General features: G+C 41.1%; 1 protein-coding gene across 2 annotated transcripts in view; it reads right to left on the reverse strand.

The window, feature by feature from the left end:
* DOCK1 (dedicator of cytokinesis 1) overlaps nucleotides 1–19270 on the reverse strand; it is a 262795-nt gene that overhangs the window by 61784 nt on the left and 181741 nt on the right. For both annotated transcript variants that reach the window (XM_065746466.1, XM_065746465.1), the window contains exons 30-33: nucleotides 16627–16705; nucleotides 15288–15388; nucleotides 11460–11518; nucleotides 5439–5587 (exon numbers count right to left, since the gene is read on the reverse strand). In XM_065746466.1, coding sequence (XP_065602538.1) covers nucleotides 5439–5587; nucleotides 11460–11518; nucleotides 15288–15388; nucleotides 16627–16705 — 388 coding nt within the window. The remainder of the gene's footprint in view (nucleotides 1–5438; nucleotides 5588–11459; nucleotides 11519–15287; nucleotides 15389–16626; nucleotides 16706–19270) is intronic.

The following is a 19270-nucleotide window of genomic DNA, read 5'->3' on the forward strand; positions in this document are numbered from 1 at the left end:
CTTTGTTGTGCCAGCCCTCTTGGGTTGAACAGAGCTGTGGCATTTTGAGGTCTTTCAGGGATCGCACCATTAACAATATCCCTCACTCTCTGATCATTCCTCACACCTATCAAGGAGTAGACATGGCTCAGATCACTCAACCCAGATGACTAAATGCTGCTTAACACAGCCAGGCTTCCTGCTTGTCTCCACAAAATAACGTTTCATTGGCACACAGCATGGTTCATACAACAATGGTCTTCCACGACAGGGAAAGAATGGGGCCATTGAGTCACACGAGCATGTGGCTCTGGGATGCTGCATTTGGCATACAATGAAAATATCTCTAACTTCCCTCTTCTTTTTTTAAGCGTATAAAACAACACAAGGTAGAACTGCCATTATAATAAAGGAATTTACTCTCATGTGAAGAAGCACTGACTTTTCCATGTTTGTGTTACAGCCTGTGGCACTGCTGAGGTTCTTTCTGGAGGCCCAGGGGGTATATCTGGCACTAGTGATGAGCTAGATTCATATCTTTCTGTTGGCAGTGAAAGCTTGAGGGGTGATGCTAGGAAGATTACTGGAAATTATTATCAACTTTTCCTTGCAGCTGATCGAGATCTCAGCTTCCCTTTAGGAACTCTAGCATAGAGTATATCCACTGCTTCATGTGTCCATTGCAGCCTCTCATCCTGAGAAAACGGTGGTTACAAATCAATGAAAGCTATCAAGCATCTTCCAGCATCTGCTCAGCTCATCACTTCGGGTTTAGGTTTACCTAAAGTGTGGGAAGGCTATAACTGCTGCACTGGCTGACAATTCAATTTCACTGTGGATGAGGAGGTCTTTCGCTCCTCCAAGCTGCTATAACTTTGTTTAGATACAGGACCACAGAACTGTAGGGGTTGGAAAGGACCTCCAGAGATCATGGAGTCCATCCCCCTGCCAAAGCAGCTCCCAGCCCAGGTTGCACAGGTAAGCATCCAGGCACGATTATAATGAATTTGCTATATAAGAATCAACGAACAGAGAATGCCACTCGAAATTAGTCCTAATGCAGAAATAACACAAAGGCACTATGAAAACTTGTTAAAAGGCCACTACAAAAGCTGTGGCAATTCCCAGCTGTTTTATCTGTTCATTTTCCTATCTTCCCAGAGCACCTTGGTGAGCAAACAGGTCTGGTGGCCATTTAACATTAAGTCATCTGCAATGATCTTGGACTCACTGCATCAGCTTTTTCCCTTGCTCTTAGGTGATGTGAGGGAAGAATACAGATATTCCACAAGACCTGAAAACAAATAAAACTTTTACACTTCAATCACAGATAACTAGAAATATCACCTACCGAAGTTAATCCTTTGGGGGGGGGGGGGGGGGGAATGATGTTTTGAATTCATGCATTCAGTGGGATTGCAAAGGACAATGCAGCATCACAGAATCTGGCACAAGTCACTAATTTCTGTTCTGCCCTCAAATCTATAGCATGGAGAGAAGGAGGTTAACACAGCTGGTAAAAAGACCCAAAAGGGAATTATAGGTTGTAAAAAGTGATAGATAACTCAAGTAAACCAGCTAACTAAGAAGAATTATATCAATTTGAAACTCATTGATAACCAACAAGAAATTACAGAGCAAATTAAAATGCTGATATCACTGCCTCTATGACACTAGGGTTTACTGCTAAATGCTGGAAATGAATTAAAAGGGTTTTCCCCTCATTTCTTCCCATCTTTCCTCATTTAATTCTCTTCACAACAGAACATTAGCTCAAGGTACTTTAGATGCAGCCATGGTTTTATTTTAGCAATCATCTGTATTATGCATTCATTGATTATGCATTTCTATATGATTTTGCATTACGCACTCATTCATTATGCATTTCTCTATCATTTTTCTATCTTTTTGGCAATGGCTCTATTATGCTAAGTGGCTTTCCAATTTGTATAAAATGGAACAGATGTGTTGTTGTGGTTTTGGGGCTCTTTCCTCAGACCATTACTTTTACACAGCTCCTTATTCTTACAGCATAAGAACACAAGCTGTATCTTGCATGCTTATAACTCTGATGCTAACACCACTGGACAGTTTGACAATCCTCTTTAATAACACTGCTCAGCCTGAAAACTAGACATATGGGACTTGGAAGCTCTGCATCTTCACTACGGCAGAGAGGGGGTACAGCTCATTTTATTTTGAAGGTGAGGGCTGCTCCTTCTTCAATATTTGATGAGCTATGTGACAGCTATGGGGAACAGAGACCAGAGTCTCAGGGTGAAGCGCCTGACTTCACCCCGTATCCTCTTTCTTAATTATTTTTCCTCTTAAAATAATTGCTCCTACTAATTTATACGCACCAGAATAGTGAAAAGTAATCGTATCATGATGTGGTGCTATGAGATTGGGAGAATCTGCTGAACCACATCCCACACTTACCCACCTCTCTATGAACTGGCTCAGCCCCAAATATGCAGAATTTAATCAGCCACGACGGGTTTATAAAAGGCAAGGTAAAGTTTTAGGTAGGCAAACAAACCAGAATGTTCACAAGAAAAGGAACCAGAGGAAGTGACAGATGGAGGGAACAGGCTGCAAAAGTAAGAGGTTGGGGCTTTTAATGCTTCAAACTCCACATCTCAGCAGAACGGCTGCTTCAGATGAACCTCCTAGCTCCTGCCGCCACCACGCTCACCTGACCAGGCCTTGAACAATCAAAGCATCATTCTTTCACAGCTTCAGCAGCTCTGACATATTCCCTTTGATCTGGAGGGCTTACTAGTAAAACAAGCAAAGGGGAAATAGCATAGAGGAGAAGGAAGCATTTTCTTATATAGGGAAGCTTCAGTCCCACACAGACTTTAGTATGAGATTCATGCTTTGAGGTACAGGCTACTTTGAAGCCTCTTTAATGCTTCAAGGCACCGTAAAAAGGGAAGGACAAAGATGGGTAACTCCTTCTTTTAATTCAGTCAGCCTTTAATTTAGAGGAATTTATCTTCTGCTCATTCTCAGGGCTATATATAACGGAAGAGCAAAATCCCCATTCCGCCTGTTACTGGTTTTACCAATTCATACAGAAATTAAAACAGCCATGGGGAAAGCTGTCTGTTCAAAACACAAGCCATCACGGCATCATAGAAGTTCTGCAAATTCCTCCCACACACATCATGAGGTTTGCACATCTGCTGGAGAAGTGGAGCCAATTTAAACCCTTGCTGATGTGACTAATAAGGTTAGATAATTGGATTTCTGGCAGATTAGTTTAACAGCAGCCAACCATTCGGTTTTGAACTTCTCTTTAAAAGCAAGACTAGACAGTAATAATTGGTAGTTGCATGTACAAACCAAAATGCTGTGTGGTACAATGGCAGATTAAGTGTGAAAACTTGCCTAGGTACCGCTAATATTTAAACAAATTACTTTATATCTATTTCTACCATTCAGAAGACACCAGACACTACTGCTGATACACAAGTTATTGTCTGAAAGACAGATGATGCAATCAAAGTTTGGGAAGCAGAGGGGAATTGCATTTGTTTGGTTCTTTGGACCAATTCCAGTTATACTTCAACCTCCATATGGCCTCAGCCAACTTGGATTTACAGCGGCCTGTGATGCTCACAGTTCCAAAGCTTTAGCTCTAAACCTTACCAGGGTCTGTAACTGGATGCCATAGGGAATCTTCTAGCAGAAGGACATCTCTTATGGGGTTTATATGATGTTTTGAACACATTCTCTACTGGCTGCATGCAGATGCCTCAGAGACGTCAGAAGAGGTTTGATGCTGAATGGGGCCGACAAGTTACACCTACTGAAAAGACTGAGGTACCAAATGCCTTCTCTGCCCCACAGATAAGGGCAGCCCCCTGCCCTTGTTTGGAGAAGCAAGGATGAGGGGCGACCCAGTAACAGCATACGAGGGATGACTGCCTGCAGAAGCTTGGGGTATGCAAGTCCGTGAGAGCTGAAAGGGTGCACCCGAGAGCAACTGAAACTGAGGAAACTGCCAGTGATCTCTGTTCCCCAAACACCCATCTCAGAGCCCCAGCACTCATATAACTACATTATCTGCAAAATTATAAATGGGGAGATTGATTGTTCCCTTTGACATAATGGCTCATGCCAAATGCAATAAAAAAGGTTTACTACGTCTGTACGTGTCACATCAATGTTACATCCATAAAGAAAGCAGCATTACTGACACAAGAAATACATGCTCACTATCTACAATCCAGGACATTTCTGACTTTAGCACCAGACATTTTTCTTCTCAAAAGGCAAAAACAATTGTGTGAAATATTTAAGATGCTCATTTCTTAAAATCACCCAAATATTCCACACAGAGCTGGTTTTCTTCCATCAGGAAAACACAGGGCCATAAATTCAGCTATAAAGTTACCCTCAGATTTTTCATGATCCATATAATTGTACAAATAAAAAACGACAAGTAACAAAGAGAGCTTCTGACAGGAAACAGTTTAAATGGCATCCCAGAGAGCATTTCAATCTTTACAGTATCATCAGAGTCAAACATAAGAAAGAATGATTATGCAGTAATTGGATGGATCCAGAATACAGTTCATAACCTTTCTATACAGCATCCAGTGCAAAACAAATCGAAGTAATAAAGCTGATGCAATTTCCCTATGTTTAAATCTCTTCACGCAGACATTCATTTATTTTGGCTACAGATTAAGAGCTGGTTACGAATAACAGTTCACTAAAAAATACAGGAAAAGATAATGGGCAGAGATTTCCCAGTGTAAAGTAGCTACGCTGGTTTATATCACAAAACTACGTGGCTTAACTGGTTTTACATTCAATCTATAAGTTAAAGTTACAAGGGGAAGAAGGTAAAATGGACAATCTCAAGAAACTCTCCTTTATCACACTTGTCTCTCAAAAGCTGTAGCTATCAGCATGTGCTTATTCAAGGACTTCTTTCAGTGAAATGAGAAGAGCATAAAAATACTCCACTAGTGTTATGGATGTTGCATTATCTATCTAGCAGGAAGATACGCTGCCACTGGTTGGTTAGCTTCTTTTCCTCCTCAAAATAAGAATATGGTTATTAGAGTCCAAATTGCACGATACTAGAGACGATGAATTTGTAGATGTTATAGTTTCTTAAGTCACATTATCAGGCTCCTCCATACTCCAGTTCAACTCAGAAGCAGACTCCTTTCCTAAGTCACAGAGAAAAGTCATCTGTATTTGCTCTCCTGCTGCATCATAAAGGAAGTTTTCATTTACCTCATGCAAATTTTGCCTTCAGAATTTAGAACCTTCAGATTAAAATTCTATAGCTGTTCAGAGTTACAGAAAATAAACAAATCCATAATTATATTTTTCTTTCAAAGAAAAAAAATAGTCATGAAGCAACAAAAATTCATACATTTTTGTTAAAGAACAGCTAAATCTCTCACGCCTTCAAATAACTGTTGCTTACTGCTTACCATCTGGAAGCTTCTGGTAGAATGAAATTCACACTGCATCATATCAAAGAAGATAGGGATAGTAGCTTTTCGAAGTTCTGTTTCAGGGATAAGTGTCATCTCTAAGATAGGGCCCACCATTTCTGGGATGAACTTGATTTTATGCTGACCTTTAAAGAGAAAAAACGCATTTCAGAGCTGCCAAATGGCCACTGACTTGGTAGAAGATAACTGCTTTAAAAGACATAACCATAAATTGTCATATAGTTTAAGTGCAAGACAGTATTACTCAAGATTGGACTTCACCAAAATACTTATTGTAATTTATTTCTCAAGAGATTAAGTATGTGATATTATAAACCCAATCCATAATCAATCAATAATCAAGCTGGAACTTGCTGTATTTTCCACAACTCACCCACGCTTACACACATATTAAATCTCAAGGTTTTCTTTAAACATATCTTACGGATAGAAGAGAAGGTGGCTACAAGGCACGTTGCTTGTATTAACTTATTTAGACTTCTGTATCTTCCTCAGCGTACAAAATGTTCCTTGTGTCACTCTATCAAAATGTCACCACGAGTGCATGCTTACACAGCCCCGAGACATGAAGCTACATCTTAGCTAAGCTGACAATATGTCTCCTTTCTCCAGGAGTTGATCTAACTTTATTTCACGTCTACCTTCCCAACACAGGAGTGCACGTCCCCCTGTGCTCCCTGCTACGTGCTCTGCGCACAGAACAGAAAATAACCCTTAACAGGAACACAAAGCCTAATAAATAGTGGACTTGTTAAGAACACGCAGTTCCTGTTATTTTGTTGGATGAAGCAGAGGATGTAAGATTATACATTCTGCAAGTGATCTACTCAGCTCCACCATGGAAAGATGCTTGTGCAGGGCAGTGTAAGGGCACCAGGGAGTTCCAGGCACAGGACTCAATGGTGGATGTTCAGAAAACACAAATATTACAACCAGGACTTTGTAAAAGCCAAATAAACCCCTCTGGGCATTCGTTTTCCCTCAGCTGGGGCAGATGACAGCTACCTAAAGCAGAGCAGCAGGTGTAGGTTTATTCCAACACCCACAAAATGCAAAGATTCCTGTATGGAAGACACGAGAAGTCCAATACCTTAAAGCATCGTGTTGAACCTGAAGCACTACAGAGCTCATTTGGTTTTAGAATAACAATAAAAACAAATAAAGAAAAAAGAAATTCACGCCTTTCTGTATACCTTGCACAGCAGTCAAACTTCAGCTGGTGAAGTTTCTTACAAAGAGGAGGTTAATGGCTGCAGGCAATGGAGTGCTTTGGGAACACCTTTATGCCCCCACAGCTGCAGGAGGGCCAGGCTTCTCAGAGCTGGGCTAGCTGCAGGAGTCAGCCCCCCTGCTTCAACACTCATTTCTCACTGCAGCTTATCAGTGGTATACGACAGAAACACATCTTAATTCATTTAGATTCCATTGCACTGCTCTGGCATGGCAGTAACTGTGGAAGTATTTAATTAGCAGTTTCACTTTTGACCACAAGTAACATAAATCTGAACAAATGCAATCAAGAAAAAAATCCTTTAAAGATAAAACACGCTGCTGTTATTTCTTTACTTTTCTGTTTAAGAGCTGTAATTTATGTTAGTTGATTTGGCAAACCCCAGAATGCCATTAGCATTAGCAATGCTATTAAGGTGAAGGAATACTCAACCAAAATCACTACTTCATGTGACGCTGCAATGCAATGCACCAGTACAAGCAGGGCAGCTCCCCCTGCCTTCCTTACAAGCAGTATTACTCTCAGCATCCCAGGTGCCAGTTTTCTTGTATTATGCCTGAGAAATGTCAGAGCTGATACTTCAGAAAACAAATGATAGTGACAAAAGTTATCAGTCAGGCACAAATTTAACGTCCCAAGGTTCTCTATGGGCCACAATGGTTTTTCACTGCTTCGTGTGCAGGGATCCCCTCAGAAAAGTAACAAATGTCTTTTGAAGCATAAAAACCAGAAAATTTGCAAAGGATGATGATGATGATTATTATTTTTAACTCTGCCTCCCTCCCTTTCCTCTTTTGAGGTGGAATGCACAGTTCTCCATCGAAACCCAAGCGATCGAGCAGCACAGCATCTCAGCAAGGATGGGATGACCAAGCCCACATGCTGATGCACTGATGGCCCAAGGGGACCCCACACCTCACACAGAGCTGGGCCCACACAGGGCAGGCAGTGACACCACACTGCCTGGGTGATGGGATCTCATGCAGTGCTACACACAGAGCATCAGAGCACAAACCAAAGGTGATGGTCCTACTCTGGTGCCTGAGAGCATCCCCGGCAGCTGTGTGTCATGCACAGCACTTTCTGACAAACAACCAGTCCATGCTTTTTTTTTTTCCTCCCCCTAGGAGCACAAGAAATCCTACACTAAGATTCAATACATGACAAATCTGGAAGAAAACTGCATGCAAAACCAGGATTTCTTTTTCTGACTATATATAAACTTTCCATAGTGGTTTCTGCCTTGCCATGACATTCTCTATGTAGACTGCTCACCCACCAGCAGTGAGCCAATATGCAAGTGCTTCCTTTATCTGCACGATTTTCATTTCCTTGGTCCTCCTAATCTACCTTTGGTCCATTGAACAATTTGTCAGCAACCTCACCTCTGACACAGGTCAGCTGTGTACAGGCATAACAAATTCAGAGTGTTATTTGTAATGACTCCTTTTTATATAATGCTCAAAGTTCAGGTCTATTTTTAACCCTGGCCTTCCCTTCTACAGCATTAACATCTTTGCCCAGAGCATTGCTGGTGTCAGGTCTGTGAAGCACCATGGGTTTTACTTCACCTTCAGAAGCTTCACTCTCCTATTTTCCTCTAGCTGGTTCGATAAAAGCAATGCATTCTGGTGAGGGGATTGGAGCACAAGGCTTACGAGGAGCAGCTGAGGGAGCTGGGATTGTTCAGTCTGGAGAAGAGGAGGCTCAGGGGAGACCTCACTGCTTTCTATAATTGCCTGAAAGAAGGCTGTGGGGAGGTGGGGGTTGGCCTCTTCACTAGTTACAAGAGAGATAAGACTAGAGGGAATGGCACCAGGGGAGGCTCAGGTTGGACATGGGAAACCTTTCTTCTCTGAAAGAGTGGTCAGGAGCTGGAATGGGAAGTGGTGGAGTCACTGACCCTGAAGGTGTTTAGATGTTGTACTGAAGGACATGGTTTAGTGGGTAATATCGGTGGTAGGTACATGGTTGGACTGGATAGGCTTGGAGATCTTTTCCAACCTTAACCATTGAAAACTGGTACACAGGACCCAGCATCAAACTCTGCCTTGTATATGCTGAATGCATTTATGCTACATAACGCTTCCAAGTGCATGCTGCTTGATTTCCTACAGTTACATCAAGACAGCTTTCTCAATGTTTCTACAATACTGAGCCAGGTCTAAGGTACCTCAGTTCTAGCTGAACAGTGATACGAAATAATACATTACTTTAAAGTTCAGGTTGTGATTTGGAAAGAAAGAAGCCTACAGATACTAATATGCATGGCTACTGGAGCATGCAGGAAAATAAAAACCTTTCAGCACTTGGAGAAAGCCTGCACAGCAGGGGCTCTGCACACTGGGACTGCACTCCCCAAAGCTGTCCTCACCGCTACTGCATCACAGCACTCAAACCTAAAACCTTCACCACCAAATCGAGCAAGCTATCAGACAGGACAGCTACAGGGAGGATTTATGTGGAAAATCTGTCAGGGCTCCCTGTTTAAAACAAAATCTTTACTCCTAAATTACAATAATTTTAAGTGTACATGCACAGTCACCTACTGCTGTACTCCACGGAACGTGACCCTTTTTCTTTTTGAATGCAACCACTACTGCATCAGAATCACACAGGAAAAAATAACCTTTTAGAGTTTGTACTTCACCATTTAATTTCATAAAATAAATTATACTTTTATATGTGCATCACAGCTGAAGGTCTGTCTTGTGGAGTTAAAATGTTATATACATTTGTCAGCAAAAAATGATGAGAGAAAATGATAACTTGAGGCTTATCAGCTCCAATAAATAAATCAAAAGTCAATGTTATTCGTCTCAACTGAATCTTACAATGGCATATAGTCAAAAAAAATCATATGCTCAAGCTTACACAAGAATTAAAGCTGCTTTGGATTTTGTTTCTGAGCATTTACATTAATAATTTGACTAATGTAGTGAAACTTCTAAGATAAAAGTGTCAAATACACTACAATCAATCCCTCTGCAGTGATAAGTCTGTATTCTTTCTTAATTGATGCTATGACATATATGAGATTGGTGGAGAGCCAGAAGTTAAACATGATCAGCATTGACTATCTGTATCACAATGAAGTTAAGAAAAAGAAAGATTCTCATTATGAAGAGTACAAAGGACTTTTTGGATTGGGGTCCTGGCTCTGATTTGCATTTCTCCTGCAGCTTTTGTTAGGAAGTGCAACAATTTACCAACTCCCTCAACACAAAATCTCAGAATTAATGATCCCAGGCACTTAGGGACAGACAGACTTAGCGCAGACATTAGAGCTAGAAGAGGGCACAGAGTCATCTTCCTGACTAATAACAGCTTGTAAAGAAAAAAAACAACACAATTCTGCCTAAAACTCTATTAAAAATACAAAGGCTTTTGTGATAGCACAGAAAGATTGAAGAAAACTCTGCCCCTCCACACACAGCAGTCAAATCACAAAACACCAATGGAAAGGGTTAGCATCTCCCCATTAATGGTGAAAAACAGAACTCAAAGGCAGGCAAGTAACTTGCACGAGAGCAGCCAGTGTCAGTGACAGCAGTAAAAAAGCACAAGGCACTCCCCTGCCCCCAGGCTGAGTAAAATAGCCACATGTAAGAACAGTCAGATGCAAATATACATACACAAACACCTCTACTTCCAGTCAGCTAAATGGCAGGAAAAGTAGACAAGGTTTAAGAATCCGAAGATGCTAGAGAAAGCAGGAAAAGTAACAGATAGATATGTGACTGTAAGCATAAAACAGTGATGGATTTAGCTAATAACCAACACAGAGGCTGCCAGTGTCCTGAGCTGGCTGACCCAGCATCTGCTATGGGCCCAGTACCATTACCTGTCTGTCAAGTCCCACATCAGGTGTGCGTTACGCTTTAATCTGTTCTCCAGATTTGTGAAAGATGCTTCTAATAAAAAGTGAATTCAGCTGCATTTGGAAGGATTTTTTCATCATTCCAGCAGAGCGGATGATACCTCTGTGATATCAAATAATTGTGAACTCTGGTAACCCCTTCTTTTATGTATGCTTATATAGTTTTTCAAGCTTCAGCAACAACAGTTCAGCTGGAGATAGAAGTGAAGTGGCAAATGCATTTATTTCTGATAATTTAAGAAACTTTTGATAAAACTCAGAACAGCTGAAGTGTCTCCACTGTTAAGCTCAGGAAAATGAAATCTGGCAGATGAGTACACTCAGTTCACAGTAAATACCCCGTTGCTCATGAAATTTAATCCCTGTATAGCTAAATTATACCCACAGAACATACCTAGGAGTTGAGAAAGATGTGGCCAATTTACCCACAGACTCCAAAGACGTCCAAGGTCCCACTCTTTGCTGATCATCCTGAGTCATTCTGATACAGACTGAAAATTGAGTTTTGCCAAATTCCCAGGCAAAGTTACTGGCAGCCCTCAGACACACTCATTCTGCTACAGTGCACTGGATCTCTCTCGTGTGTCCATATATGTGTTTATTTTTATATCTGTATGTTTATTGAGAAAAAGTGAGAGCAAAAGCCCCCACTCTAGCTGTTTATTTAAAATGAGGTTGAAAACCATGGAAAACAAACCAAAGATACGTAAACACTGACTAGTTATGAATCTTCCCAGATGCTGAATTAAGAGTGCAGAGGAGGCTTTATTTCTTACATCACTTGCTTTCTAGCTGCCTATTTCAGGAGAAATTAACCTTGTTTTATCTGTACCTCAGTTCAAACGCTGGCTGAAAACATCAAGCTACAGGTGCTCACGCTACTTACCCAGATTGTACCACATGTCCCTGATTTCAAAACCAATCTGCCTTCTCATATCACCATATCTTAAAGAAAGAACACAAAAATGTGATTAACAAAACAAAACATGCATGACACACACCAATAACCAGCAAAATTTGGCTTGAAAAATCTGACCAGCATTCAAAAATACTTTAAAGTAAAGGTCCAATCCTCCAAGTGTAACCCATATTGGTGACACCAAATAGCCTCACTGTCCCAGCTCTGCCAGACACCTGCATGCACTGATCTCTGCAGAATTCAATCAGGGCCAAAGGGAGAGGCAGCCTGCATCATGACGACCCCAAAGATGCAGCCCCAAAGGCCGCAGCTCACCCTGTGCTCCTCGGTGCCCCTCAGAGATCTCCAGGTTTCAATTCAAGCAGCAATTTCCACTTATTAAAGAGAAACACCAAACGTTCACCTTTCTTTGCCACGTTTTTGGATTACCTAACTGTCCTCTGGGACACGTGGGTGTTTACAGAGATTAATTGTGAGCGTTTTCTACTTTTCAAACAGCGATGGCTGGAGGAAGCACGGCAGAGAGCTGCACGGCCTAAGGCTCTGTTTTATTTTTACACACACTCTTAGCATAACGTTGTCCTAGAAAATAAAACCAGGAGCACCGTATGACATCTTGTGTGAAATCATAAAGGAAGAGCTCTGTGGGGACGTAGTGTCCTGGGATGGAGCAGCAAGGCAGACACTTCATATGCCAGCATAGACACGGATCCTCCTTTGCCTGGTGGCTCAGTGTCCCCGATTCTGCTCTGGTGGCATCCATGCTCCATGCCCTCCACTTTGTGGTTTTAACATCCTACTCCACATTAATGCCAGGAAAGCTTAATGAACACTAAATACCCTGCCGACTTCATGAACAACTGGACCAGCACCATAAACCATCCTCCAAGCCTATGTAAGGAGCTCCGGCAATCTATTTGCTACACAAAGTATTCATACACTGAAAACCATCAATTAAATCACAGGAGGAGCAGCATGGCTTCGTCTGGCAACTTCAGGGGGTTTTGAGGCATAACAGTAAGATATCCTGTCATTAATAAGGATTAATGACAACTCTCTGTATCATTCAGTCTTTTATTACCTAATGTTTCAATGCAATGCTTAGTAAAAACTACAAATTACAATAATTAAATTTAATGATTGAATATTTAGCACATTGAAATACGTACCTAAAAAAGGGGGCGAGTGAAATTGAATGAAGTGATTATTTATATTCCTTTGGCACAGAATTGATGGTTACTTCCCTGTCAATAAAAGTTAGTGCTTCCAAACACTTAGCAAACAGAATTTACTATCTTGGTTTTTGTCCCCAAAACATGATTAAACTGAGAATAACAACTTGTAAAATCATTGTAAACAGGGATTTACAATTTAGCAAACTTCATTAAGTAAGCACTTCAAGTGACTTAGTCTGTTTACTTGTCTCAGTAGTGAGTAATGTCTGTAGATTTCTTGAATCTCCTCAGTGAAATATGCAGCCCCACTCAATATAAAAATCACTTCAGAACACTTCCATCCAAGGATTTTATACCTACAAAGAGGAAAATCAGTTCATGGATGTGTTTTAGGGGAAATTCCAGCCCCACTGAAGTGCTGGTGTTGGTTTTTGCTCATATCAGGAGTCTGGTGAGAGCCCAGCACTCATATGGGTGCAACTCAGAGGAAGAGCGAAGAGGAGCAGGACCCAGAGCTGGCATGCTCGATCCCTCTGTTCCAGCTGGTTGAGACTGGAGCACTTTGACTCTCATGAGTGTCCTTGGCACTCATAATGATTAATTTATATCACTGATAGCAATTTGTGCAAAAACACTGCTCATACATGAGCCAGCTGTGTACACTAGTGGCCAAGAAGGACAATGGGACTCTGGGGTGCATTAAGAAGAGCGTGGCCAGCAGGTCAAGGGAGAGGATCCTCCCCCTCTCCTCTGCCCTGGTGAGGCCTCACCTGGAGCACTGTGTCCAGTTCTGGGCTCCCTGGTACAAAACAAACAGGGATCTGCTGGGAAGAGTCCATTGGAGGGCTACAAAGATGATAAAGGGCAGGGAACATTTCCCTTATGAGGAGAGGCTGAGAGAGCTGGGGCTGTTCAGCCTTGAGAAAAGAAGACTCAGAGGGGATCTGATCCACATGTATAAATATCTGAGGAGCAGGAGGCAAAGGGATGAGGCCGGACTCTTCTCAGCAGTGTGTGGTGATAGGACGGGGGGAAATGGCCACAAACTGAAGCATAGGAAGTTCTGCACCAGTGTGTGTGGGAACTTCTTCCCAGTGCAGTGATGGAGCACTGGAGCTGCACACAGAGGTGGTGGAGTCTCCAGAGAAGGAGACTCCAAGACCCCCCTGGACACCGAGCTGTGCAACCTGGGCTGGGAGCTGCTTTGGCAGGGGGTTGGACTCCATGATCTCTGGAGGTCCCTTCCAACCCCTACAGTTCTGTGATTCTAGCTCTAATGAAAATAGGATTTACCCCACTGAACAGAAGCACCTTGATTTCTCTGGCTTTCGTGGTATTTATGGTATTTGTATCACAAGTGCAAAACCCTAAGCTCTGTTTGACATCACTCTTCCACTGAACTGTTAAATATTCCTGTTTCATCACAGCAGCCCCACAAGTCACATGTACTCGTGGAGTAGAAGAATCACACAGTGCTGAAAAATTCTGTTTTAACACTGAGGTAATGCACAGCTTCCAAAGGAAGCACCTCCAAACCCAGGATGGAGTGGATGAGTCTGAAGGGCAAAACTCGTCTGTCAGGGAAAAAAAAAAGAAATATAACAGAGAGAGCCCTGTGCTTTCTGGTCAAAGAGTGCAGCCCACATGGTGCTGCCAGTTACAGCAAAGCCTTTACAATCACATCTCACTGCAGCAGTGATAAACTCTTCCCATTCTCACTGCGGTATCTCGCATCACAGTAACACACAAAAAAGCTTCAATTTAGCAATACAAAATACACCCTATCTCTGTATAGATAGAATATATATTACACATAGAAGAGGCTTGCTCAGGGACTCAATGCAGAAAAATGCAGTTTCAAAGCTCTAACTGTGGAAACCTGATTGAATATGGAAACAAACTGCTTTTGCAGGCATTACTACAGCACAGAAAGTGAACCTGCACGTGCAGTCCAAAAACACTTAACTGTTTTTTTCCAGCACTCAGTGCTTAGTTATGGATAGGATCCTCCACACTGGAAGCCCGAAGAAATTGGGGAAAAATGCATATGTTAAGATATTCACACTGCAGTGTTTTTGCTTTCCCAGGGGTTTCATTTGCTGTGGGATTCTGGAGTGAAATCAGACAGCTCAAGCTCCCTGTTCAGAGGTAGGCAATGCAACCCCTTCTATGAGCAGGGGAGCAGACACAGCTGCAGTTCTACAAACCCAACCCACAGGGACACCATGAAGATAGGGGCTCCAGTTTGGGAAATTCACCTTAAAAGGCTGTAAGGGAGTAAGCACTAAAGAGTGTCTGCAGAAAGAGATGGGAACCATCACAATGCCAAAGCGATTTAAAAATGCAGCTTTGTAATACGTTAATACTTCCGAAAAGCCTTGACTTTATGAACACCCTGCAATATAAAATACTGTCTTCATCAGTAATGAATCGTGTAATTTAGATCTTGATTCAAGGGTAGAAACTCACACAACGCTCGATTCACATTTTTTAAAAACCAACCTTTCATTACACCATGATTGCATCTCAATTTGAATAGATTTAGCGAAGAAATTAAATAAAAATTATGTTAACAGACCTCAAGTTCTTGTCCATGATTTTGATGACAAATAGGACTTACTTGTTCAGTATTTTTGCTCTCTTTGCACTTGAAAAATTCTCCAGTTGTAAAGACTCTTGTGTGAGAAAAGCAACAGCGAGGTGGAAGTAGTTGTTCCAAAGCTGAAAGGCCCCAGAATGACAAAAAAGGTACCATTAATTCTCTGAAAAGTTTTTCTGCACCTCTACAAAACACCTTAGAAGAATCCAAGTTATTCACATGAATATTTAAAGGTGAAAATAACAGACACTATGCAGACATTGTTTCTTGATGTATTTAGTACATCTCCTCGCTGTATTCATGTTTCCATGAAATACTTTGCCATCTACAAATCTTAACCGACTGCGTTTGATTATTCAAGTCAAAATAAAAAAATGATCACATAAATATGGGGGAAAAAATAATGATAATAATAAAAAAAAAGATCTACACTCAGGCCCTGCATCCGTGTCAATAACTCTACTAAAGTATCTGACTGAGAAAGGGAAGGACAACCCTTTTTGCTACTAAGGTTCACAGTCACCTACACACAAACAACAAAAAATGTGGCTGAATATGAGCCAGCATGTGCACAGGTGGCCAAGAAGGCCAACAGCATCCCGACCTGGATCAGGAATGGGGTGCTGAGCAGCACTGGGAAGTCATCCTGCCCCTGTGCTCGGCACTGCTGAGGCCTCACCTCGAGTGCTGTGCTCAGTGTGGGCACCTCAGTACAGAAAGGACATGGAGGTGCTGGAGCAGCTCCAAAGGAGGGCAGCGAGGCTGTGAAGGGCTTGGAGAGTGTGCCCTACGAGGAGAGGCTGAAGGGGCTGTTTGGTCCTGGGAAAAGGAGGCTGAGGGGAGACCTCATTGCTCTCTTCCAATATCTGAAAGGTGCTCACAGTGAGAGTGGGGTCGGGCTCTGCTCACTGCTGACAGTGACAGGACGAGGGGCTGCACCAGGGTAAGTTTATGTCAAATATCAGGAAACACCTCTTGACAGAAAGGTTTGTTAAGCACTGGAATGGGCTCTGCAGGGAGGTGGTGCAGTCACCATCCCTGCGTGTGTTTAAAAACCATTTGCATGTGGTGCTCAGGGCCATGATTTAGCAGAGGGCTGTTAGAGTGAGGGCAGTATGGTTGGATCGTGCTTGGACCCAATGATCTTTAAGGTAGTTTCCAACCTGAGTGATCCTATGAGTCTTAAATAATGTCAACATGGCACATGGCCATGGTGGGAATGGGCTGGCAGCTGGACTTGGGGACTTAGAGATCTTCTCCAACCTTAATGGCTCTACATGTTTGGGACAGAACTTCATAATAATATTAATACTACATCCCAGGACATTGTTTAGTATTTTGATTTTTTTTTTTTCCTTACCTGTAACTCAAAGCTGGCTTGATCAAGAAATTTTTTGTTTAGCATATCTGCATACTGATTAATTGCTCGCAGGAAGACTCTGAAAGATCAAGAGAAAATTACTTAATTACACACTCTTTGGAGGCACCTTTGTACGTTTGGCATTCCAATTAGACAAAAACCGGAGCCTGTCTGGGAAGAGAAATTCGTAGCTGTTACTTGAAAAGCAGTGTGATCTCACCATGTTAAGCATACGGAATTATATGCAGATGTTCTCAAAAATTAATCAAGCAAATTTGCAGATGCAGAGTAAAGAAACATAAGGAACGTTTTGGATAAAATCACTTGTCTTTAAAATATCTCATGATAATCAGGAGATCATTAAACATTCAGTTCATTAGGAAAAAAAGTCCCCTTTCTTTTTTTTCCCCTCCCCTCTTTAAAGTGACAGTGTCTCAATGTTGTAGCTTACCAGAACTGAAACTAGATTTCAACTTGCAAGTGAAGCAAAATGTGTTTTCAAACACACGAGACAGACACTACTTCACTTATGGAACAAAAACACATTACAAAGCTGTTGAAGGACAGCCTTCAAAATGTTGTGCAATGTTCTGCTTCTAAAATGCTAATTTAATACCCAGTACAGTTTATTGCTTCTCTAAAAAGGTGGCTTGTTAAATTGCAATAGGAGTTGGCTTGACAAGCTTTAAAAATAAAACCAAAGGGTACAGTATAAGTAGGTCACTACATATTCATGGTGCTGAAAAGTAAACATATTATTCTCTGGTATTCTAATCTCCATTTTCAAAAACATTCAATTCCTCCTGAAAACTTTAAATTCATGCTATGGAACTGCCAGCTAATGCCCAGACAAACGAGCTTGTCTTTAGAGCAGGCTGTGATGCAGATATATGCCCCCTTAAAGCTCCAGTAATGATGAAGACCAATCATAACACACATAACCACATAACCTTTTTTTTTTCTCCTTTTTTTTTTTTCTTTTTCCCCAAAAGCAATCTTTAAGAAGATATTTGCACTACTGGATGCAAATAAAAAAGTTAACCTTTCTACAGGCTGACCAAAGAAGAAGAATAAAAAGGAATTATTTTAAAAACAAAACAGGAGGAAGAGTTAGAACTTTTGAGTTTAAGATACCTATTGATCTCTGCTGAGGTGAAAAAAACATCTAGCTAAATTCTCTGTAGCTCAAATGAAGTAAGGCTACACAGTGACAAAGACAAAAGCAGAGATTATTCATGTATACAAAATTAACAAAACAAGATACTGATTTTCACATGGCTGAGATGTATCTGTACTATCAAACCAGATTACCCCACAGCAGGAGGAAGAGGACAGTATCCACACATGAACAGAAAATTGTTATTATTTTTGTAGAAGTGCAAAAGAAAAATGTAGATAATGAAATATGTTAAATAGAATTAATCCGTCAAAGAAAAAAATATATATGCACACAGATATGTTTATGTGTATAAACAAAAAAATAGATATCTATATACACATAAGTATGTTTCACAATATTACTCTTAGTACCTAAAGATCTCATACGCCTCCCTGTACTTGTACCCAGCACATGCAGAGATGCATTTCAGGAACAGCACTTCCATGCATTATTCACCAGTATCTGTGAGTGTATATATTTGGAAACAACTCCATTAAGAGATTTTATAAATGAGATGAATTCAGCGTACACAATAACACGCTGCAGACGTGTTCTTAGATCTATGAGTCAATTACTGAGCTGTAGCATATACCAAGATTGAATCCAAAGTTATCCCTGTAATCAGAATAGCACCAATTCGGTATGTAGATTTACGCTCTGTTTTGTTTTGTGTTTTTAAAGGTCTGACAATGCTCTGAGATTCGTAACTCTTCCCAGAAGGATCAGGAACATACCAGTAGGAAGAGCTAGCTGACGCTACTCGCCCTAGCAAGATAAAATCAGTTCCAATACAGGGAGGATTATGCCTCCAATTTAATTATGTTGCCTCAAGACATCACTGTAATGTATTCAATCTGCTCCATCTAATTAAGCTTTGGAACAATCTCATTACTTTATATACCATTATTTTTCTTCCAATCGTAGCTCTCATTTTTCCCCATACTCATTCAAGTGACTACAAATAAACAACAAACAGTGCAGAACCTACTGTACACTGCAACAGAAAAAGGACCAAACCACAACACATCTATAAGGCTATAATTGTAAATAAATACCACCACTCACTTGAAGCCTATATGCTATCCTGTAACTAGAGCACTTTGGGAAGGTAGGCGTTCTCCCAACCTCCTACAGTAGAACATAAAAAAAGAAAAAAGAAAAAGAAATGCAGAGATTTAAGTGTTGATTTTTTAATTATTCAAGCCCCATTTTAATTTTCATTTAACTTGCTGTTACACTCAATCCTACTACCATAAAAAGAGAAGTTAAAGTGGAATAATCAGAGACCAGTTTAACTACTACAACCTCCTGGTACTGTTAAAGTCACCAATATGGTTTCTCTCATCCTAAGCTCAGTGTACTCCAGCTTCTCTCTTAAAGCATCTCCCAACATCAAGAGATAACAAGGAAGTGTAGATCACTATCTCATGAAGGTGATTTCAAGAATATACATGAATATATGACCATCAAGAAGTAGCAAGTTGT

This window comes from Cyrtonyx montezumae, unplaced genomic scaffold, assembly GCF_038088225.1.
Source record: "Cyrtonyx montezumae isolate F1298 unplaced genomic scaffold, pur_monq_1.0 scaffold_4, whole genome shotgun sequence".
Taxonomy (NCBI): Eukaryota; Metazoa; Chordata; class Aves; order Galliformes; family Odontophoridae; genus Cyrtonyx; species Cyrtonyx montezumae.